Source organism: Watersipora subatra, chromosome 3, assembly GCF_963576615.1.
Source record: "Watersipora subatra chromosome 3, tzWatSuba1.1, whole genome shotgun sequence".
Lineage (NCBI taxonomy): Eukaryota > Metazoa > Bryozoa > Gymnolaemata > Cheilostomatida > Watersiporidae > Watersipora > Watersipora subatra.
This window is the reverse complement of record NC_088710.1, coordinates 38,851,205-38,876,790: the sequence shown is the minus strand read 5'-3', so window position 1 is coordinate 38,876,790 and position 25,586 is coordinate 38,851,205. Positions and strand designations below refer to the sequence as shown.

Here is a 25,586-nt window from a genome sequence, read left to right as displayed (position 1 = left end):
AAGAAACATTCAAGAAACATGATTCTAAATGACTATTAGTTCGCTATAAACTGCGCAAAAAATAATTCCAAATGCTTATAGTGTACTGAATGTCACACGATATTCAAATTCTTATGATTACGGGAGATTAAATACAAAACCAGAGAGAGTATTTATGTTTATTAATTTATGTTTGAAGTTTATGTGACCAATTGAGAAATCCTATGACTTCATATGACTACAGAGTGCTAACATACCACATATTGGAGTTCAAATGAGAATGCAATCCATATATATACCATATCTGACGCAATTCTCATGATTTCAAAGCTGCTACATACCAGACAAGGAAAATTCCTGCCGCCAGAGTTGTAATGAAGTGATGCAGCATCCACCAACCTTTGATTCTGAAAATAGGTAGTGAAGAAAAGATTTACCAAAACGTATTTTTAGAAATTGTAGGTGTAGTAAAAATGCAAGTTTGCAAATTGATTTTTATATATTTATTTCAGGTAAAAACGAGCTATGCTGACCAATGAACACTAGCTACTATGACGAACAGATTTAAGGTAAAAAAGAGCTATGAAATTTAAAATAATCTCTGCTACTGGACCTCCGATGACCTCAACTAGTTGCTCTCTTACAGTCTGACCTCAAATAGTTGCTCTCCTACAGTCTGAGCTCTACTAGTTGCTCTCCTACAGTGTGACCTCTACTAGTTGCTCGCCTACAGTCTGACCTCAACTAGTTGCTCTCCTACAGTCTGACCTCTACTAGTTGCTCTCCTACGGTGTGACCTCTACTAGTTGCTCGCCTACAGTCTGACCTCTACTAGTTGCTCTCCTACAGTCTGACCTCTACTAGTTGCTCTCCTACAGTGTGACCTCTACTAGTTGCTCTCCTACAGTGTGACCTCTACTAGTTGCTCTCCTACAGTCTGAGCTCTGCTAGTTGCTCCCCTACAGTCTGACCTCTACTAGTTGCTCTCCTACAGTCTGACCTCTACTAGTTGCTCCCCTACAGTGTGACCTCTACTAGTTGCTCTCCTACAGTCTGACCTCTACTAGTTGCTCGCCTACAGTCTGACCTCAACTAGTGGCTCTCCTACAGTCTGACCTCAACTAGTGGCTTTCCTACAGTCTGACCTCTACTAGTTGCTCTCCTACAGTCTGACCTCTACTAGTTGCTCTCCCACAGTCTGACCTCTACTAGTTGCTCTCCTACAGTCTGACCTCTACTAGTTGCTCTCCTACAGTCTGACCTCTACTAGTTGCTCTCCTACAGTCTGACCTCTACTAGTTGCTCTCCTACAGTCTGACCTCTACTAGTTGCTCTCCCACAGTCTGAGCTCTACTAGTTGCTCTCCTACAGTCTGACCTCTACTAGTTGCTCTCCTACAGTGTGACCTCTACTAGTTGCTCTCCTACAGTCTGACCTCTACTAGTTGCTCTCCTACAGTCTGAGCTCTACTAGTTGCTCCCCTACAGTCTGACCTCTACTAGTTGCTCTCCTACAGTCTGACCTCTACTAGTTGCTCTCCTACAGTCTGAGCTCTACTAGTTGCTCTCCTACAGTCTGACCTCTACTAGTTGCTCTCCTACAGTCTGACCTCTACTAGTTGCTCTCCTACAGTCTGAGCTCTACTAGTTGCTCTCCTACAGTCTGACCTCTACTAGTTGCTCTCACACAGTCTGACCTCTACTAGTTGCTCTCCTACAGTCTGACCTCAACTAGTTGCTCTCCTACAGTCTGAGCTCTACTAGTTGCTCCCCTACAGTCTGACCTCTACTAGTTGCTCTCCTACAGTCTGAGCTCTACTAGTTGCTCTCCTACAGTCTGACCTCAACTAGTTGCTCTCCTACAGTCTGACCTCTACTAGTTGCTCTCCTACAGTCTGACCTCTACTAGTTGCTCTCCTACAGTCTGAGCTCTACTAGTTGCTCGCCTACAGTCTGACCTCTACTAGCTGCTCTCCTACAGTCTGACCTCAACTAGTTGCTCTCCTACAGTCTGACCTCTACTAGTTGCTCTCCTACAGTCTGACCTCTACTAGTTGCTCTCCTACAGTCTGACCTCTACTAGTTGCTCTCCTACAGTCTGACCTCTACTAGTTGCTCTCCTACAGTCTGACCTCTACTAGTTGCTCTCCTACAGTCTGACCTCTACTAGTTGCTCTCACACAGTCTGACCTCTACTAGTTGCTCTCCTACAGTCTGACCTCTACTAGTTGCTCTCCTACAGTCTGACCTCAACTAGTTGCTCTCCTACAGTCTGACCTCTACTAGTTGCTCTCCTACAGTCTGACCTCTACTAGTTACTCTCCTACAGTCTGACCTCTACTAGTTGCTCTCACACAGTCTGACCTCTACTAGTTGCTCTCCTACAGTCTGACCTCTACTAGTTGATCCCCTACAGTCTGACCTCAACTAGTTGCTCTCCTACAGTCTGACCTCTACTAGTTGATCCCCTACAGTGTGACCTCTACTAGTTGATCCCCTACAGTCTGACCTCAACTAGTTGCTCTCCTACAGTCTGACCTCTACTAGTTGCTCCCCTACAGTGTGACCTCTACTAGTTGCTCTCCTACAGTCTGACCTCTACTAGTTGCTCGCCTACAGTCTGACCTCAACTAGTGGCTCTCCTACAGTCTGACCTCAACTAGTGGCTTTCCTACAGTCTGACCTCTACTAGTTGCTCTCCTACAGTCTGACCTCTACTAGTTGCTCTCCCACAGTCTGACCTCTACTAGTTGCTCTCCTACAGTCTGACCTCTACTAGTTGCTCTCCTACAGTCTGACCTCTACTAGTTGCTCTCCTACAGTCTGACCTCTACTAGTTGCTCTCCTACAGTCTGACCTCTACTAGTTGCTCTCCCACAGTCTGAGCTCTACTAGTTGCTCTCCTACAGTCTGACCTCTACTAGTTGCTCTCCTACAGTGTGACCTCTACTAGTTGCTCTCCTACAGTCTGACCTCTACTAGTTGCTCTCCTACAGTCTGAGCTCTACTAGTTGCTCCCCTACAGTCTGACCTCTACTAGTTGCTCTCCTACAGTCTGACCTCTACTAGTTGCTCTCCTACAGTCTGAGCTCTACTAGTTGCTCTCCTACAGTCTGACCTCTACTAGTTGCTCTCCTACAGTCTGACCTCTACTAGTTGCTCTCCTACAGTCTGAGCTCTACTAGTTGCTCTCCTACAGTCTGACCTCTACTAGTTGCTCTCACACAGTCTGACCTCTACTAGTTGCTCTCCTACAGTCTGACCTCAACTAGTTGCTCTCCTACAGTCTGAGCTCTACTAGTTGCTCCCCTACAGTCTGACCTCTACTAGTTGCTCTCCTACAGTCTGAGCTCTACTAGTTGCTCTCCTACAGTCTGACCTCTACTAGTTGCTCTCCTACAGTCTGACCTCTACTAGTTGCTCTCCTACAGTCTGACCTCTACTAGTTGCTCTCCTACAGTCTGACCTCTACTAGTTGCTCTCCTACAGTCTGACCTCTACTAGTTGCTCTCCTACAGTCTGAGCTCTACTAGTTGCTCGCCTACAGTCTGACCTCTACTAGTTGCTCTCCTACAGTCTGACCTCTACTAGTTGCTCTCCTACAGTCTGACCTCTACTAGTTGCTCTCCTACAGTCTGACCTCTACTAGTTGCTCTCCTACAGTGTGACGTCTACTAGTTGCTCTCCTACAGTCTGACCTCTACTAGTTGCTCTCCTACAGTCTGACCTCAACTAGTTGATCCCCTACAGTCTGACCTCTACTAGTTGATCCCCTACAGTGTGACCTCTACTAGTTGCTCTCCTACAGTCTGACCTCTACTAGTTGCTCTCCTACAGTCTGACCTCTACTAGTTGCTCTCCTACAGTCTGACCTCAACTAGTTGCTCTCCTACAGTCTGACCTCTACTAGTTGCTCTCCTACAGTCTGACCTCTACTAGTTGCTCTCCTACAGTCTGACCTCTACTAGTTGCTCTCCTACAGTCTGACTTCAACTAGTTGCTCTCCTACAGTCTGACCTCTACTAGTTGCTCTCCTACAGTCTGACCTCTACTAGTTGCTCTCCTACAGTCTGAGCTCTACTAGTTGCTCTCCTACAGTCTGACCTCTACTAGTTGCTCTCCTACAGTCTGACCTCTACTAGTTGCTCTCCTACAGTCTGACCTCAACTAGTTGCTCTCCTACAGTCTGACCTCTACTAGTTGCTCTCCTACAGTCTGACCTCTACTAGTTGCTCTCCTACAGTCTGACCTCTACTAGTTGCTCTCCTACAGTCTGACTTCAACTAGTGGCTCTCCTACAGTCTGACCTCTACTAGTTGCTCTCCTACAGTCTGACCTCTACTAGTTGATCTCCTACAGTCTGACCTCTACTAGTTGATCCCCTACAATGTGACCTCTACTAGTTGCTCTCCTACAGTCTGACCTCTACTAGTTGCTCTCCTACAGTCTGACCTCTACTAGTTGCTCTCCTACAGTCTGACCTCTACTAGTTGCTCTCCTACAGTCTGAGCTCTACTAGTTGCTCTCCTACAGTCTGACCTCTACTAGTTGCTCTCCTACAGTCTGAGCTCCACAAGTTGCTCTCCTACAGTCTGACCTCTACTAGTTGCTCTCCTACAGTCTGACCTCAACTAGTTGCTCTCCTACAGTCTGACCTCTACTAGTTGATCCCCTACAGTCTGACCTCTACTAGTTGCTCTCCTACAGTCTGAGCTCTACTAGTTGCTCTCCTACAGTCTGACCTCTACTAGTTGCTCTCCTACAGTCTGACCTCTACTAGTTGCTCTCCTACAGTCTGACCTCTACTAGTTGCTCTCCTACAGTCTGACCTCAACTAGTTGCTCTCCTACAGTCTGACCTCAACTAGTGGCTCTCCTACAGTCTGACCTCTACTAGTTGATCCCCTACAGTGTGACGTCTACTAGTTGCAAATTTTTAGCGAATATAAACATTCCTAATGCCAGCTAAAATACTGCATCAGGTTCAACAGAGTGATGCCTTACTTGGAGCCGTTAACCTTGAGTATATGTTCACGGATTGTCAGTGTGCAGTAATACCATACAAACAGGAAATGGTAGGCAGCATCTATCATCCTAAAAGCAAGCATCACTACTTCAGAAAAAAATTATCAAATACAACTTTATATTGAACATGATTGCCTAGCCAGCAGATCCATGTATAAAAACATACAAATCAGTTTTCAGAGAAAAGATTCAGAAACACATTGTATCCTAGGAATGGTATAACCACTTTACTAAAGTTTAAGGAACTAAATAAAAACTAAGAGATCTTTCTCGATCCTTTTGCTGGCAAAGATGTAAATGTTTTCATTTCAAACCCTAAACAGAATTAAACAGAAAAGACCGAACAGGTCCAGCACCCGACATGTGTTCATTACATACCTGCGCATAATCACAACAGTTAAAAAACAAGCTACAATTGGAAATACATTCGAACGGTGAGAACTTCAACTACATACAGAGAATAAGTAGCTACTAGGATATGAGTGCTTGGTCTATGAAAGAAAACAATTCTACAATCCTTTGAGACACAACGGAAGTTGCACAATGGAAAAAGAACAGACTTAGCCGATCAAGTGCATAACCAGGTGATGGTAGAATTTGATTTGCCAAATGCTGTTATACCTTTTGTAACGAAAGATTCAAACTTTCATCACTTTTACAAACTCGTTAAAATTTGAGATTTGAACAAAAACATGAGCTATTCAACTTTACAAATGTATGGCTATACATAATTAGGTCCGATCTTTCGTAATTAGACACAACGTTGGGGTATTAGAAAGACTAGTATATTCTATTAATGTAAACCTGAACTTTTTGTTAAATGAAACTAGTATGTATTGCCGTCGTCTTCAGAGTAGTCTTGCAAGCTCCGCACATGACAAATGTGCAGCCCAAACATGATCCGATACCATTTCATAGTAAATATTAAATTTGCGAGAAAGTATCAATTCTACTCAAAGCAGTATAGGATTATCAAGAAAAAATACATCTTAATTTATAGTCGAGACTGGGATAGGCTGGTAGTGAGGGTTACATGGAATAACTCAATTTATGGTATGCCTCAAGTTTGCCTTGTATATTCAGTTGTAATCCATGTGGATCTTAAATGCATCGAGAGAAATCAACCGGCTACCAAATACAATCGTTATGATGGTATATTACCTAGTGGATAAATCTCCAATCGTTATGATGGTATATTACCTAGTGGATAAATCTCCAATCGTTATGATGGTATATTACCTAGTGGATAAATCTCCGATCGTTATGATGGTATATTACCTAGAGGATAAATCTCCAATCGTTATGATGGTTTATTACCTAGTGGATAAATCTCCAACCGTTATGATGGTATATTACCTAGTGGATAAATCTCCGATCGTTATGATGGTATATTACCTAGAGGATAAATCTCCAATCGTTATGATGGTATATTACCTAGTGGATAAATCTCCAATCGTTATGATGGTATATTACCTAGTGGTTAAATCTACATACGTTATGATAGTATATTACCTTGTGGATAAACCTACAAACGATACAATGGTATATTACCTTGCGGATAAATGATACTACATCCTCTCACAAGCTGTGGCAGAGCGACTCACCTGAACTTAAAAGGGGCTACCAGCAGAATACACGACAGAATGAAGGTGATGATATTTAATACCAGTTTAAAATTCTCATAGTTCTGCTTATAGTTGAGTCTGTCAGCTTTGCTGAGCAATGATACATTCACCTGGCCAAGGATAATGTTCAAGTAGACGCTAAAACAACAGCAAAACAATTGCCAACTGAGTGTTGAAGTCTTGAAGATGTCTGGTACCACCAGAAAACAAATAATAGGGCACTTTAAAGATCCAAAAAAGGCATCTTATTACATAAGTTGTGAAAAATTGGTGACAACTATATATAGACAGAAAGAGGATAGCATGGTGACAACTACATATAGACAGAAAGACGATAACATGGTGACAACTACATATAGACAGAAAGAGGATAACATGGTGACAACTACATATAGATAGAAAGACGATAGCATGGTGACAACTACATATAGACAGAAAGAGGATAACATGGTGACAACTACATATAGACAGAAAGAGGATAACATGGTGACAACTACATATAGACAGAAACAAAAATGGTAGCAAAAAGAAACATGAGTGTGACTTCATTCAAATTACATCAGAAACAAATTGCATGTATAAATGATATAGCAGAAGTAGATCTGTAGTTGTGTTTGAGAATTCAATACCTGACTTGTACTTCCTGCTATTACTTATACATTCAAAACCTAACTTGTACTTCCTGCTATTACCTATACATTCAATACCTAACTTGTACTTCCTGCTATTACCTATACATTCAATACCTGACTTGTACTTCCTGCTATTACCTATACATTCAATACCTAACTTGTACTTCCTGCTATTACCTATACATTCAATACCTAATTTGTACTTCCTGCTATTACCTATACATTCAATACCTAACTTGTACTTCCTGCTATTACCTATACATTCAATACCTAACTTGTACTTCCTGCTATTACCTATACATTCAATACCTAACTTGTACTTCCTGCTATTACCTATACATTCAAAACCTAACTTGTACTTCCTGCTATTACCTATACATTCAATACCTGACTTGTACTTCCTGCTATTACCTATACATTCAATACCTAACTTGTACTTCCTGCTATTACCTATACATTCAATACCTGACTTGTACTTCCTGCTATTACATATACATTCAAAACCTAACTTGTACTTCCTGCTATTACCTATACATTCAATACCTGACTTGTACTTCCTGCTATTACCTATACATTCAATACCTGACTTGTACTTCCTGCTATTACATATACATTCAAAACCTAACTTGTACTTCCTGCTATTACCTATACATTCAATACCTGACTTGTACTTACTGCTATTACCTATACATTCAATACCTGACTTGTACTTCCTGCTATTACCTATACATTCAATAGCTGACTTGTACTTCCTGCTATTACCTATACATTCAATACCTAACTTGTACTTACTGCTATTACCTATACATTCAATACCTAACTTGTACTTCCTGCTATTACCTATACATTCAATACCTGACTCGTACTTCCTGCTATTACCTATACATTCAATACCTAACTTGTACTTACTGCTATTACCTATACATTCAATACTTAACTTGTACTTCCTGCTATTACATATACATTCAAAACCTAACTTGTACTTCCTGCTATTACCTATACATTCAATACCTGACTTGTACTTCCTGCTATTACCTATACATTCAATACCTAACTTGTACTTCCTGCTATTACCTATACATTCAATACCTGACTTGTACTTCCTGCTATTACATATACATTCAAAACCTAACTTGTACTTCCTGCTATTACCTATACATTCAATACCTGACTTGTACTTCCTGCTATTACCTATACATTCAATACCTGACTTGTACTTCCTGCTATTACATATACATTCAAAACCTAACTTGTACTTCCTGCTATTACCTATACATTCAATACCTGACTTGTACTTACTGCTATTACCTATACATTCAATACCTGACTTGTACTTTCTGCTATTACCTATACATTCAATACCTAACTTGTACTTCCTGCTATTACCTATACATTTAATACCTAACTTGTACTTCCTGCTATTACCTATACATTCAATACCTGACTTGTACTTACTGCTATTACCTATACATCCAATACAATACACAATACAACCATTATATATGGGTGAGTTGTGTGACCAATGGATGTGTATATGGAGCTTGCTAGTTTTCAAACGAACAGGCCACACCCACTAATTTTATATAAGCTTTAATAGGGAGACCACAGCGTTGACAAACAAATATAACTCCCATTTGCAGTTGGTCTTAAATTGATTGTTGTATTATATACAATTTGAAAAAGATAAAATTCCCTACAAAATGAGGACAATTTTATAATTTAAGACAAAATAACCCATTTGAAGGTCAAAACAAAGCACCAGGTTTGTATCTGCAACTAGTTTCTTGATTGTGTTTATAGAGAAATTATATGTCTTGACATTTGTGTATAAACCCTAGGTGCTGCTGCTAAACAGTCAACAGATATAGCAACAGAGTGGCTAGCTGCAATATTCATTTAAATACAGTATATGTATGCCTTTCCTTGAACTGCCCGTCTGACAAGTGTGGAAGGTACTTATCAGCTCAAGCAAGAGCACAGCAGCAATTGCAATACAATTTAATTACAAAAAATGCAAAAGACTAGAAAAGTGCAGCTCAGAGTTGGATTTTATTTATATTTTATAGATAATTTATATTTTATTTTTATTTTATTAGCCATTAGGCATATCGCACAAGTATTCAAATGAGTATTAATACCAGCCATTACGTTGTTATCAGGGTTGGGACAATGACAGAAATTGCAATTAAAATAACTCAACAATTAATTGGCAGTTTAAAACCGCGTTAAAATTTAAATAAATTAACTTTGAGTTTGTTAACTTGCATTAATAATTGAATTAACTAATCATTTTCAATTTAAATTCAATTGAGCTTTACTTTACCAAATCAATTTGAAGATTAATTGTGTTATTAACTAAATTAATAAACAACCTTAGAATCCAAACTAAGCATAATTCATGAATAAGTCTAACAAATAAATGCATTGATAATTAAAATACTTAATTAAATGTTGCATACAATTGAATTATGCATTATATTAACAAACTAGTTTCCACAATGATTGTGTTGATATTTGAAATTAATTTCTGTAAAAACTAAATTATGCATCGTACTATCAAACTATATATGTACTATCAAACAAAATATATGTATATATTTATTATATATAGATGTATATATATTCATATATAATACTACCGAATGCCCGGCGCTGCCCGGGTAATAAAAAAGTCTTTGCAGAAAAAATTTATTTTTATTTAACATATGAGAACAGTTAGCCTTCTCACTTTCAAACTTCATATCACGAGAAAAGTGTTTTGTGCAGTTGAAATAAATTGAGAGAAAAAATAAAACAACTGATTTTCAAACAAGATTTTCAAACTTTTTCAAACAACTAACTTCTAAATTTCTTATCATGAAAAGTGTTTTGTGCTGTTCAAATAAATTGAGAAAAAAATGGAACTATAAAGGTGTTTACATGTAAATGTAAAATAATTAGCAAATGGCTATACACAGTCTGTTTTGCTACAATTACAGTGAAAAATGTTTTGTATACAATTAAATGATTTTAATTCAGTTCAGTGTTGGCATCGTAAGTCGAAAATATCAAATAGAGTGGTACAGAAACCCATAGTAATCATCTAATGCAAACACTTCCTGGTAAAATTCATACCAATTTTGTATACAAATTAAAAATTAGTAACAAAACAATATGTTAATCTTAGTGGTTATGATCTGTATAAAAATGTAACATTGCAATGTACTACGTGCAGTACGTACTGTGGGAGTACTTACCATTGATACATACGTATAACATGAACATTGAATTTCACTTTAATGAATTTAGCTTACTAAACACATACTTAAAGCTAAGTTTGAGTATGTATTTTACTAAACTTCAACATAGGCTAAGATTTTATAACTTATCTGTTTTCTAATTCATTTTTACTAAACTTAAAACGACTGATGCTAAACTGAGATAGTGAGCATCGTATATCTTTTTCAGGTGTTGTGGGAGAAACTTTGGCGAATAGCATATCGACATTTTTGTTTTTCCGTCGTAATCAGTACACCGACAGCCAAATTTTAATTTTGAGAAAGCTTTTTGTCGATATCAAATCGTATGGCGGAAAAAAGTTGAAAAAAAATCATCCTCGTCGTAGCCTAACGGGGGAAAAAATTCGTCGAAAAAAAAAATCATGTTCATATAGCAAGGCGATATAATCTTATAACAGGGGCATTGTGACCTGAGGGCACAATTTTTTAATTAATAATAAAAAGTGCACATTTAGTGCAATTGTGAAGAGGATATACAGTATATGATAAGAGCAATGGATGTGATAAGATTGACTTAGCCATGTGGTTATGAATGCTTGTTAATTGACTTGCGATTTGAATGTCGTGAGTTCTAATCCAGAATGAAGGTGATTATCTGCAGGTGATTTTCTGTTGCTAAAACTTTACCAGCTAAGCTGGACAAACAAATTACAGACAAACTTTGAGATTTATACATACATGTATATTGAATTATGCATTTAATTACTAAACTCATTGGTCAAATATGCACTTTCATGATTGAATTAATGAGTTTGCTTTTCTCAAAAGCTGAATTACTTAATAAATTATCAAAATTTGATTAAACTTCATTAATAATTTATTTAATAAAATAGTTGCAAATAATTTACTTCAAAAAATTATTTGCAGGGAAACTGCATTAATCATTAAAGTATCAAACTAAAAATTTTTGCATTAAACTAAACTACGAGAGAATTTAATGAACTTATTATTGCACATTATGAAATGACTACAACCCTGGTTGTTATATCAGTTTACTGTTTACACAGACATCAAAATATATAATTTTTCTAGAAACATAAACCAAAAACTAGTTGCACATACAGACCCTATCAGAACTTGTGTTACATGCCAATTTGGGTCAGACTTGTGCACTAACTTGAGCTTAACAAGCGTTATCCTACCTTAAATTGTAAAATTATTGTCTTATATTTCACACTCATACATAGCACTGAGATATATCACACTCATACACAGCACTGAGATATATCACACTCATACACAGCACTGAGATATATCACACTCATACACAACACTGAGATATAGCACACTCACACACAACACTGAGATATATCACACTTATACACAACACTGAGATATATCACACTCATACACAGCACTGAGATATATCACACTTATACACAGCACTGAGATATATCATACTCATACACAGCACTGAAATATATCACACTCATACACAGCACTGAGATATAGCACACTCACACACAACACTGAGATATATCACACTTATACACAACACTGAGATATATTACACTCATACACAGCACTGAGATATATCACACTCATACACAACACTGAGATATATTACACTCATACATAGCACTGAAATATATCACACTCATACATAGCACTGAGATATATCACACTCATACACAGCACTGAGATATATCACACTCATACACAGCACTGAGATATATCACACTCATACACAGCACTGAGATATATCACACTCATACACAGCACTGAGATATATCACACTTATACACAACACTGAGATATATTACACTCATACACAGCACTGAGATATATCACACTTATACACAGCACTGAGATATATCACACTCATACACAGCACTGAGATATATCACACTCATACACAGCACTGAGATATATCATACTCATACACAGCACTGAGATATATCACACTCATACGCAGCACTGAGATATATCACACTCATACAGAGCACTGAGATATATCACACTCATACAGAGCACTGAGATATATCATACTCATACACAGCACTGAGATATATCACACTCATACACAGCACTGAGATATATCACACTCACACACAGCACTGAGATATATCACACTCATACACAGCACTGAGATATATCACACTCATACACAACACTGAGATATATTACACTCATACACAGCACTGAGATATATCACACTTATACACAACACTGAGATATATCACACTCATACACAGCACTGAGATATATCACACTCATACACAGCACTGAGATATATCACACTTATACACAACACTGAGATATATTACACTCATACACAGCACTGAGATATATCACACTTATACACAACACTGAGATATATCACACTCATACACAGCACTGAGATATATCACACTCATACAGAGCACTGAGATATATCATACTCATACACAGCACTGAGATATATCACACTCATACACAACACTGAGATATATCATACTCATACACAGCACTGAGATATATCACACTCATACACAGCACTGAGAATATACATCGCAACACATACATCATGCAAGCAAACTGAGTGCTAAGAAGATCCATATAATAGCGGAGCAACTAACCTTTTCCATTTGTATCGTATAATTAATCTTTACTATTTTACAAATCAAGAGCATTTGGGAACTTTGTGTTCAGATATTACATTATCGCTGTAGAGCCACACCATGAGAATCACACATGACTACTGTTTACCACCACCTGCTTGCTGCATTACCTCTTATGCTCGACTCCATGAAGCTCTCAACAAACAAAGCCAAAGAGATTTTGCAGCTACACCCTGAAGTTTTGACAACACTTCGGTGTGCATTCACATTTACAAGAATAACTTTTAAAACGTTTAAAAAATTCAACTGCTGTTATATTTTCACGTTATACTCATAGCTAGATCAGTATATTCTTCCCAGTACAGACGGTTCCCTACTTACGAACATTCGAGTTAGGAACAACGGTACATACGAACGTATGTACGTTGTTCGTAACTCGATTAACTTTCGAATTATTTGTTTGAACTTTGTATGAACTTTACATACGTATTGTAAAGAGATTTGCCGGCCTTTACTTGGCAAGATCTATACTAATAAATAAAGAGTGCGTGTAGTTTCATTCAGCTTTTAATTAGCGAAAGAAATTTCACCAGCCGAGGAGCATACGGCTATCTGCTCTGCTCAACTAAATGAGCGCACCCATTTATATACAATAATATCAACCATTCTGGCAAACGGTAAGAACACCGGCTAACAAGGTGAATGAATAGGACCGCTAGCGCGTTGGTATGACAACAATCTAAGTGACGATAAGTGATAGTGTTATGATGGTATATCAGATATAACAATAGCATAACGAGTGAAACAACGATATAATAAACGGACAACACATACTAAAAATAAGACAACAACGATAAGTGATAGCATAACGATTAAAACAACAATATAATAAAAAGGACAAGACATACAATAAATAAGAAATGCAGTGTCATGGCCCGGCGTCCACCAAAGTACTATTTCCATTTTATTAAATATTTTTTTCAGTACAAACCAATACAGGTTACTTATACAAGCCTTAAACATACTTATATAAACCTTCAATATACTTATATAGGCCTTAAACACAAATTATAGTGCTTAGTTGGCAGGTAGACTACCTGCAAATTAATATACAAATGTCTGAATATTATATAATTTCGAAGCAGATTTTTCTGAGCACCCTACCCATTTTTATGTGGAAGAAACTCCTCCATTGATCGAAACTGTTGCTTCTTCTCAGCTATTTCATCCAAAATGGCTGTTTTTCTTTTCAGTTCACTCTCCGTTAACTCCCTATTCAAACATAAAAGTACATCTTACGCAACGGTGAATTAGAGATGATAACTAGTAACTAACCAGACAGCGTTAAGATGAGCTACAGTAACGACAATGTACTTACACTTGTGTGCTAAGGGACTCCGCAATTTTTTTCATTCGATATCTTTGCTTAGATATGAGACCAGTGCACTGATCTTGAAGCGCTTTAACAGCCTTAATTTTCTCCAAGTATGTTGCATGTAGACTCTGTAAAACCATTAGGCCAGATCCCTTAGCAAAACACAACCCAACAAGTCTGCATATAACCCATAGACCTATAAACTATAATAATAGACCTAGACTAATAGACTATATAGACCTATTACTATACCTATTAACTATAGTATAGTTTATAGGTCTATGATATAACCTTTCAACAGATGCTTTCATACCTCTGTCCAAAGATTATTCAGACAAGCAGCCCAACCCAAATGATGAACAAAAATCACTAAAATCTTCTGAGACGATTCAACAGCTTCTGTGGCTAAAATGTTGGTCAAAAATACAGTCAAACTAAACAGTCACTCAAAATTCAGTTAATACGACTTAGGATAGGCCAACTTCATTAAATAGCAAACAAACAACTGCTCCAAGCAATATAAAATTTATGTTATGGCTTCCTAATACTACATTTGTAAGTTTTATAAAATTCAAATTTGCTGTAAAATAAGTCAGATAGCATACTAACGATCAGGTTGAATAATGTATTTTACCTTTACGAGTGTCTAAACATAGTTGCAACACAAAACTGCTTGCTATCTTCAATGATCGCTCAAAATGCAATTGAATACAATTTTATTAATTGTTTAAACACTTGCATGTTTGAATTAATGTTTGAAGCCATTATGACAAAGATATTATGATTATGACAAAGATTTATGTTCAGAAAAACTGCTGTAGCAATATTTAAATAATTTTTGGTAAGCGTGACCTTCTCTTTTCACATTATTAGTTGGTGAAATGCAAACTTGACTCAATAAACTTCATTTGTTCTCGTATTAAAGGGTTGGCTCGGTTTAAACCATCTGAAAAAAGCGGTTTACTGCTTTTTCATTATTTTTGTGAAAAACAATATTTTAAGTTCCCAGTGGTTCCTGTGTGGCAGAACTGCAATGCTATGTAAACCCCTGCTCACAGGGTAACAAAGACGTGTACCAGGGTTGGTACGGTTTAAGCCCAGGGCTTAAACCAGGGTTATGGTTTTTTTTTGTGTTAATAGTTCAAAAAAAAAAATTTCAAGCTTCTAGTGGTTCCTGTGTGGTAGAAATCCGATGCTATGTAATTATCAGCTGTGGAAGTTCGTTTAACACATAGTAGTAAGGTGGTGGTAGAGCTCAAGTTGCGACTACATGAAATCGTAGCACAACAATGAATTAGTGAATTTTATTTTCAATTGCTTTTATTAAGTGATATGATGATTCCTTTACTGGTGAAATGTGAAAACCATGTGAAATATACTAATCCCATCATCGTCTCTAATAATGAATGAATACTTTCACAAGTCTGGCCAGTGAGAGAGGATTGCTTATAATTAGAGATTAAAACAATAAAATCCGTTTGAGAAAAAGCTTTAGGTTTGGAAACTAATATTTCATTTAGTGGGTACAAACAAGCCAAAGTAGTTGGATTGTTAGAATTCAGTTTATCAAGTTTTTTGTATTTCGAAAAATCAACTCTAGTGCTAGCGTCGAGCGAATATTCTCAACATTTGGGTTTGTCCATTCAAAAGTCAGAAATAGACTGAGCACAGAGAAAGCTGAGAAACTTGTATTTATTGATCAACACCTAAGTACGTATTCAGTCACATATTGTATCTACTAATACCCTTACGGATTTACAAATTTTTTGCTTCAATTTTAGTAAATGTAAATCATTATGCTCTGCTATTCATTACCACACAATTAATCACTGGGAACAAAATTCCTACTAGTACACAGAGCTGTATGTAATACAGTCAAACATGGATAACTCGCCCACGGATAGCTCGAACACATGGTTAATTCGAACGGTTTCTTTGGTCTGTTCCCACGTAATGATAAATTGCTATAGATAACTCGAACTCAACACTATTAACTCGAACTGTTGTTTTTGCTCAACGGCTACCGAAACGGTTGTTATCGCTTTAGGAAATCACTTTATTCCAAGCCATAGAGGTAAACCTCAACTTTTCGTAATTCATAAGCGTCGTTATTACTACCATCGGCAAAATATTTTTGTCAATGACTTTTCTAAAGGTTTGGTGAAATTTGATTTATACTAAACATCCGCTTAGCGATCGCCCTTCGGAAGCAAGGTAAAGTGAGGTAATCTTTGCATAAACTTCAAGAAAAATCGACAAAATTGATCGCGGGTAAAACGCTCAAAAGAAAAAGATGTCTTTTCTTTTGAGCATTTCAACAACGATCAAGTTTTGCCAATGTCAATCTAAAAAACTTCCTGGCAATAACATCACCTCAAACAACAAACCAATCTCAAGTGATAGAAAAATCTCTATACTTTTTGATAAAAACGTTTTAAACTTTACATTAGAAGAATTTAATTTGAAACAAGTCATTTGTGCTTTTGATTTATATTATAGTTTGTATATGTACATGTATCTACTAATAAATAAGTAAACACATGGACTTGTGACAGTGCTCTGATAACTTGAACGCTCTGATAATTCGAACACTTTCGCTCGGTCCCGTGAAGTTCGAGTTATCCATGTTTGACTGTATATTCACTTTATGTGATAAGATTTATGCTGTTTATTTCTTCATTCATGTTTGATTAAATGTTCATTCTAAAACATCCATGTTTTATCTCCTTTTTCTCATAACAATGCCCACAGTACCCTCTTTAACAGATGATTCCACATCTGTATGTTCAATATTCAATTATGCAGCTATAGTAAGTGATGTTAATTAGACTTGAAATTGCAAAAACCTTGGTAAAATTATAAAAACCGGTTCAACCCAAAAAACTGGTTAACTTGGTTTTTTCCAACCATGCCTTATAATCAAAGATTGATGAAGGGCATTTAGCCCAATAATCCTAATTTATATGAGAGAATACGAATGTCTCAAAACTCATTAATTTGCTAAGGTTTTTTTATATAATGCTTTATCGATGGTAGCTTCTTTGGCTTAATGTTGATGGCATAAAGTAAAACCTTAATAAAAAGAACCATTAATCTTTAATTGACTAAATATAGTTCAAATGGTGGGCTGATAGGGCATCTATGTTCTAAAATAGACTTTCAAGATGTGTTTGAACATATATCATAATTTAGTGAGTTTCAATTCAGGTTCGTCTAAAATTAAAAGTTGGAACGAATGTGAATTTTTTGCATGCTGCCGAATTGGGATCATGATAGAAGTAGTAGGTAGCATTGAAGCTATGACTGGTGACTTCATTAACAAAAGCCCTACATTACTATCTGTAAATATTGACCAGCGCATTCGATTCTCAAACAAGAACAAACAAAAAAATCTTTTTTAATTACAACATTAAATCTTTTAGTAACTGTTGAATGTACTGTCTCTTAGTTATTGCAATGCAACAACTAAGGACCAACACCTTTGTTAAACGTCTTTCTTACCCTAAAGCAAAAAATGTCTTGCCATACCTCAATCCATTTTTATTTTCTGTAAAGACCAAAAATATGAAAACAGGAAAGCATTTATGCAACAATCAGGTTTTTGCAAAACAATATTATTCACCTGCCAGCAAAATCGGTATTATGCACTAATTAAAAATATTACATAAAAACATCACACTTCTACTTCAAATTTGTTGCTAAATGCTAATGGCCTGATATCTTTATGCATATCGTGGTAGTAAATTTGAATTATCATTAGTTTTGTTACTTTCTTCCTGAAAATGGTTTCAAAAGCAACCACAAGAAGATTGGATGAATATGTTAAGAACTAATCTTTAACATGAAATTAGGCTTTTTTGAAGAACTTTGCAATAAAGCAGAGGAGGGGCTTGCTTCAAGTTTACCTTTATATGAATTTGGATCGATCACCTTAAGAACTTGGCAAATAGCACAGCACATATGAATAATGTGCTATACTCTTGATGCTAAAATTATATTTGCAAATTGTTTGAGAGGTAGAATTAAAAGCAAACTGTTAACAGCGTACTAACATCTCAAATGCCAGCAACTGTATGGCTCTTCAGCAAATATTACACCTAAACAAAAACAAACACCGTTGGAAAAGTATTTGCTGTCCAATGTGTACTTAAAAATTATCCTATACTTGGGCTATCATTGTCTTGTGTCAACTATATTCGATGTGGACAAAAGTGTTTTTCAACTTGCAAATAGAATTATACTTGGTGAATACCTGGCATTGCCTGGGTAATAAAAAAGCTTTTGGACAGAAAATCTATCTTTATTTAACATATGCAACATTTGCCATTCTAATTTTTAAACTTCATATCATGGGAAAAATGTTTGTTCTGCAGTTCAAATGAATTTAGAGAAAAAATTAAACTGTAAAGGTTTACAAACTTTTTCAAACAACTGTAACTTTTAAATTTCGTATTATGGAAGCAGTGTTTTGCTGAAATAAATTAGGAGAAAAAATAAAATTATAAAGGCGTTTAAATGTAAAATAATCAGCAAGTCATGGCTAAATATAGTCTGTTCTGCTATGATTACAATGAAAAATTATTTGGTATACGAATATATGATTTTAGTTCGTTTCAATGTTGGCATCATAAGGAGAAAATATTGTATAGACGTATAGAGTGGTATAGAAACCCATAGTAATTATCTAATGCAATCACTGCCTGGTAAATACCATCATTAAAAATAGTAACAAAACAATATGTCAACCTTAGTAACGATAGTTACCTACAATAACTTTATGCATTTTGTGAGTATGATCTGCAAGAAAATTTAACATTACAATGTACTACGTGCAGAAGTCTTACCTTCAAGACAGACGTGTAACATAAACACTGAATCTAACTTATATGAATTTAGCTTACTAAAAACATACTTGAAGGAAGTTTTAGTATGTATTTTAGTAAACTTTTAATCAAAATTTTATCGCTTATCTGTTTGCGAATCCTTTTTCACCATAACGGTTGACGCTGAACTGCGGTACAATAGCCAAATTTTAATTTCGAGAGAAATTGTTGCTGACATCGTTTTGCGAAAAACAAATTAGCATTAGTACGGCGAGGATGAAAAAGCATCGTGCTTCATAGAGTTAATAGAGTTCTAATTAATACGTCACTTAGCGTGTGAAATCGAAAAAGGGTGTATACAGTATATAGTAAGAGTGATGAATTGTAAGAGCCTTCGTAGACTCATGGTTAGACAGTTGGATTATCAACCTGCAGTTACAATCTTCGTGAGTTCAAATCCAGCATGGTGTGAGATTTTAATTCCAAGATTCAATAGCTATAGTTGGACATACCACACACATACATACTACACACATAGAAACTGAGATTCAATAGCTATAGTTGGACATACCACACTACACACATAGAAACTGAGATTCAATGCTATAGTTGGACATACCACACTACACACATAGAAACTGAGATTCAATAGCTATAGTTGGACATACCTACACACATACATACTACACACATAGAAACTGAGATTCAATGCTATAGTTGGACATACCACACTACACACATAGAAACTGAGATTCAATGCTAGTTGGACATACCACACTACACACATAGAAACTGAGATTCAATAGCTATAGTTGGACATACCTACACACATACATACTACACACATAGAAACTGAGATTCAATAGCTATAGTTGGACATACCACACTACATACATAGAAACTGAGATTCAATGCTATAGTTGGACATACCTACACACATACATACTACACACATAGAAACTGAGATTCAATAGCTATAGTTGGACATACCACACTACATACATAGAAACTGAGATTCAATGCTATAGTTGGACATACCTACACACATACCACACTACACACATAGAAACTGAGATTCAATAGCTATAGTTGGACATACCTACACACATACATACTACACACATAGAAACTGAGATTCAATGCTATAGTTGGACATACCACACTACACACATAGAAACTGAGATTCAATGCTATAGTTGGACATACCACACTACACACATAGAAACTGAGATTCAATAGCTATAGTTGGACATACCTACACACATACATACTACACACATAGAAACTGAGATTCAATAGCTATAGTTGGACATACCACACTACATACATAGAAACTGAGATTCAATGCTATAGTTGGACATACCTACACACATACATACTACACACATAGAAACTGAGATTCAATAGCTATAGTTGGACATACCACACTACACACATAGAAACTGAGATTCAATGCTATAGTTGGACATACCTACACACATACATACTACACACATAGAAACTGAGATTCAATAGCTATAGTTGGACATACCTACACACATACATACTACACACATAGAAACTGAGATTCAATAGCTATAGTTGGACATACCACACTACACACATAGAAACTGAGATTCAATGCTATAGTTGGACATACCTACACACATACATACTACACACATAGAAACTGAGATTTATATATATAGATACATAAAACTAAACTATAACTACCAGGTTCTGACTTTGCCAAAAATTTTGTACGAGTCACATGTAATTTCACGAGCAACCATTTTTCAATGAATTACTAAAAAGCCGTCTAGTAGTTATGGTGAAGAAGAAACTAAAAGTAATATGAATGAATAGTTATACTGCGTGAAAGTAGATATTCTAAATGTGAGTTGAAGATAAACCGTTCATACCAAATAAAAAACAAATGAAGATATCACAGTATATTAATTCAGTTTACATAACATATGTTTGACTAGTTTTATCTTTATCCCTACCACTGCTCACACATAGCCTGCCACTTTATTGCCTACACTACAGCCAAGTTCGCTTCTTTTAAATTTGAAAGTGAACCGACCATAAAAAACTATTTTTATTGATCATGGCTTTACTAATTTAGCTGCTTACAAACAATTTATTTTTTTACATTTAGTTTTTGGGATAGTTTACCTAGTACAAGTTTTAATGCTATATGTAAATACATTAAGAATTTTTTGTTAAAGATTTGTGGAACAAATGCTATAAGATAGTGTATTTTGATGATAATATTTGCTCCAACACCCGATTTAAATACATGAAAAGAATTTTAAAATGACGTCACTTTTTTCTGTTGAGATTTTACTTAAATTACCTTTTGAAAAATGGTTTGCACTATAGGAACTTTTTTGACTAGCGTATTGAATAAAAAAAACGGACAGAATGTGACTTTCTGTCAAATAGACACAACCGTGCTATAGCAGTGCGCTGGCATGACTATTCAAATATCAATACAATGACATTCAAGTTTTTTAATTACAACCGACTATGCATAGGTTTTTGGACATAACTAAGCTAAAATATTCTTACAACTAATCCCACAGGTAGGGTAAGGTAAGTTGGGTCACGCAAAAACAAGTTTTCAAAAGAGTATATTGTCAGTTTGACTGAGGATTAACCATTATGCATTTTTATTAGGAAAGACCACACACCAAACTATTTATAAGAAAGGTTTTACGATTCAAGAGCTTCTACTTTTGTCATAGTGTACATAAATGTTATTTTTAACATATGATGCGTCAACGGATTTAGACTTTTTGGCGACTTTACGACGATTACTACTGTTTTGTAGCTGCGCTAATGACTCGCAGACCCGTTCATGTTCCCTAGATGAGTCACCTTAGTTTTTTTTGTTGTATTCATTATTTTATGATATATGCTATAACATATTCATAGTTGGTCTATATGTTTTAGTTCAGTGTCGGTCAACTGTAATAAACAACTGTATTGAACATTGCATTCTAAATATCAAAATAATTGCCAACGAGTTAGCAAATATGACCTTTACAGAGTAGGTTCTCCTGGCTGAGTTTTACCTGCAATTTTTTGTACTCTTCGTCGAGCTCGTTAAACTCATCGTGCACCGATTCCACACGTCTTAAATCTGGTGCTGCCATTTGTAATAATTCAAAGGTTTTATCATTGAGTCACGTATCTGCAAAAGGTAACTTCATTCGCGACAATTACAATAGAACAGCTGATCTTTAGGTTCCGATCTTTAGAAAAAGAAGGGTAGTATTTTTTATCTTTTCTGTTAGACTGCAGCGTTAAGAAACTATTCGTAATCTTCTTCGAAAGAACACCTACTTATTACGACATATCTTCATTCGATACTGTCATAGTCGTGTTCCATATTCAAGAAAATAAACATCATAGAGAAACTTACATCTGCGATTAACTATCGATTCCATTTGTTATCCACGTTTATGGGACCGTTTATTAATAGTCAAAGTGAAGCTAAAGATTGTTTCATTCGCTACTTGCACTGAATGTAGAGTTTATGTTTGACATATCAGACAATGCTGGTTCTGGTTCCGAAGATTGGCTGCTATAATGCGATAATCCAATGAGAGCTCAATGTTACAACATATTCACATATCAAGGAGTTAGGTGATAAACTATTACTTTTTAATGTTAGATATTGTTGTATGTTCGGCTTAATTTTCCGAACTTAAATCCCGTCTATATAACATGACTTATTTAGTCCAATGTTAATGCAATGTTTGTTGCTGGGTTTAGTTTGTCTCATAACTATAATTGAATTTTCAACACATAAATATGCTATAACCTATATAGAATTCTCGTTTTTTCTTTTTAGCACACACTAAAGCACGTGCAAAGAGTGCGCCTCTTAAATTTAAGTCATAGCCAACAGTTGTCAATTTTATCATATTATATTATGACTGTAGTTATTAGCAGTGTGCTAGAGGTTTTGGTATACCGCTGGTACAGCTAGGGAAAACTCTTTGACTCGAATTGTCTGACGGTGCTTGGAAGGAAGCTATCACAGTAGACAGACTTTTGACAAATATTTTTTGTTTCTCTCTAGTTGTTGCTCTGGTGGAAGGCATTGTTGACGGTCGTACTTGCATTAGTTCACCGTATCAATAAATATAATCATAACATTTCTTGCCAGCACAATACATGGGAAGGTGAAGAAAGAATTTTATACGCAAATGGTCGGGAAGCTTTATCCAATTGGTGTGTCTGTATTCATTTTTAATATATTTCGTTTTCAAGCTCTTGTACTGGTCAAGTTGCTGCAGAGTTGAAATTCATTTTGAGAAACCTAGTTCCTTGGGAGCGAACATGGGTCACTTTCCAACTACTGATGGCAGTTTAAAGGGAGAGATCTATGTTATTTTTTAAATCAACCCCATGTCTCCCCATTGAATTAAAAATCCTTGTGATACTGCAATTGCTAATTTTGCATTGCCATACAAACAAATGCATTCCGTTGGCCTTTTTCTATCATTAATGCATAGTACAGATTTTTTCAGGTAGAAAATGGATCTATAACAAAGAAATGAAGCATTGTTCTAGCTTTTACTATCATTAAATCTACAGGCCTGGCATGTTTTCTCTCCAGTTAGTTGGCTTTAGTTCACTAGTTTTTTGTATCAAAATCACATCGGTGTAATAATTGGGGTTATCTGAAGTTTTGGTTGGGCAGTAGGCCTATGTCTTTCTATATATGTCTTTCTCTATGTATGTCTTTCATAATAAATACCTAGGCAAGTCCACATAAGAATTATATCTTCATTTTACTGGTATTAACTATTGTTTTCATTCATTTTTAGCTATGTATAAATGGGGATACACATGTCAATATTTAATTTAAATAGTCAGAAATGCTTGTACTGAGCTAAATATTTTATTATGCACCTCAAAACAAAATGGCCAATAGTTATTAGTAGCAAGTAGGCTTATGCTTATTTTAGGTATTTAAAAGGGCGCATTTTTTCAAAATATTTTGGTATGAGTATGTTTATGTTGGTCTTCATCATGTATTTTAGGTACTTTAAAAATCTAGATTGATCTTCAGCGCAGAATATTTCTATTTCTGAACAGTCTTGAACTACCATGGAACATAAGGCTTGAGTTGAATAGTGTTTCAGTTTGAAACATGCTTGAATTTTTTTGTGAAAATTATATTACAGTTTACAAGATATTGCATGTATCATTGTCATTTTTTGCATGAATGCGTAGAAAAATGTATGGATTTGTCAGAATTTTGACTTTTAGAAAGGATTTTGTTTTAGCCCTCTTTAAACTTTAACATTAGAGCTTGTTTTGCTGATCAGATAATGAGTTATCTGTTCATCATCGCTTCTGAAAAGAACCAAGTTAATAAATTTTAAACTTCTATATGTTTTTTTCTCATCACATCCCCTCTAGCATATAGTATATAAATGATGTATAGCTTATTTTCTGGCTCATTTGTAAACAATAATTCATATCCTAAAATATCATTGAATTTAACAGATATTTGTATTAGCTTCATGTAATCAAATAGTTGCTGCCTTGTTCTATTATTGTTTAGTTGTTTAATAACACCAGGAATAGTTGCAATAGACACACAAGTAGACACACAAATAGACACACAAAGTGCTTCTGTGATGTAATATCTGCCAGAATAGCTGCCTTGTCTGAAGCATTCACTCACCCATGCCAAATGCTCATACATGCTGCTATGAATAGCTTTTTTATTAGATTACCCTACAGGTTCATGCCTGCTCTCCATTATGAAATGTTGATGTACACCTTACATGTATCTTCGACAGGCCATATTCATAGCAAATAAGGCTTTCAGAAGTTTCCAGAAGTACTTGTATTTATTATTTTCACCGCAGTTGTCCGTAGTTGAGGCATATGTCTAGCAATGTCTAAAGGCTCAAACACACTAGACAATATGTAGCACGATATGTAGCATGATATAGTGCGGCGTGGCGCCTATCTGCGCTGGAACTCGCCCGGCAAGTTGATGCTGAGTGATAACGCTAGACTTCCTCTATCATAACTTATTCGCGCTAGATGCATTTCAATTGGTTGGCTTTTTCCAGAATGCAATGCTCTGGTTGCTAATTTCTTTGTATCAATGTTCACCAACATACAGCAACAACATTTTGCTATATTGTTATGATTGAAACATCAAGACGAACACTGAATTGCTCATAGATTTAATAAGCGCACACCCAGTCTTGTATGACACAACACACAAAATTACAAAGAAACTCAGTTGAAAACCAACATGTGGGAGTCAATCGTTGCGCAAGTCGACCATCTTG

At 36.0% G+C, this 25,586-nt stretch overlaps 2 protein-coding genes across 2 annotated transcripts in view; one reads left to right on the top strand and one right to left on the bottom strand.

Annotated features, from left to right (window-relative positions):
* Positions 1-22,534, bottom strand: part of LOC137390041 (ion channel TACAN-like) — a 33,454-nt gene extending 10,920 nt beyond the window's left edge. The window contains exons 1-6 of the mRNA XM_068076275.1: positions 22,335-22,534; positions 14,456-14,580; positions 14,242-14,349; positions 6,607-6,765; positions 4,982-5,071; positions 321-386 (exon numbers count right to left, since the gene is read on the bottom strand). Of these exons, the coding sequence (XP_067932376.1) occupies positions 321-386; positions 4,982-5,071; positions 6,607-6,765; positions 14,242-14,349; positions 14,456-14,580; positions 22,335-22,415 (629 nt within the window). The 5' untranslated portion in view covers positions 22,416-22,534. The remainder of the gene's footprint in view (positions 1-320; positions 387-4,981; positions 5,072-6,606; positions 6,766-14,241; positions 14,350-14,455; positions 14,581-22,334) is intronic.
* A 251-nt stretch (positions 22,535-22,785) lies between these two features.
* Positions 22,786-25,586, top strand: part of LOC137390587 (protein retinal degeneration B-like) — a 122,734-nt gene continuing 119,933 nt past the window's right edge. Inside the window, exon 1 of the mRNA XM_068076916.1 lies at positions 22,786-22,908. The gene's annotated coding sequence lies outside the window, so the exon portion shown is untranslated. The remainder of the gene's footprint in view (positions 22,909-25,586) is intronic.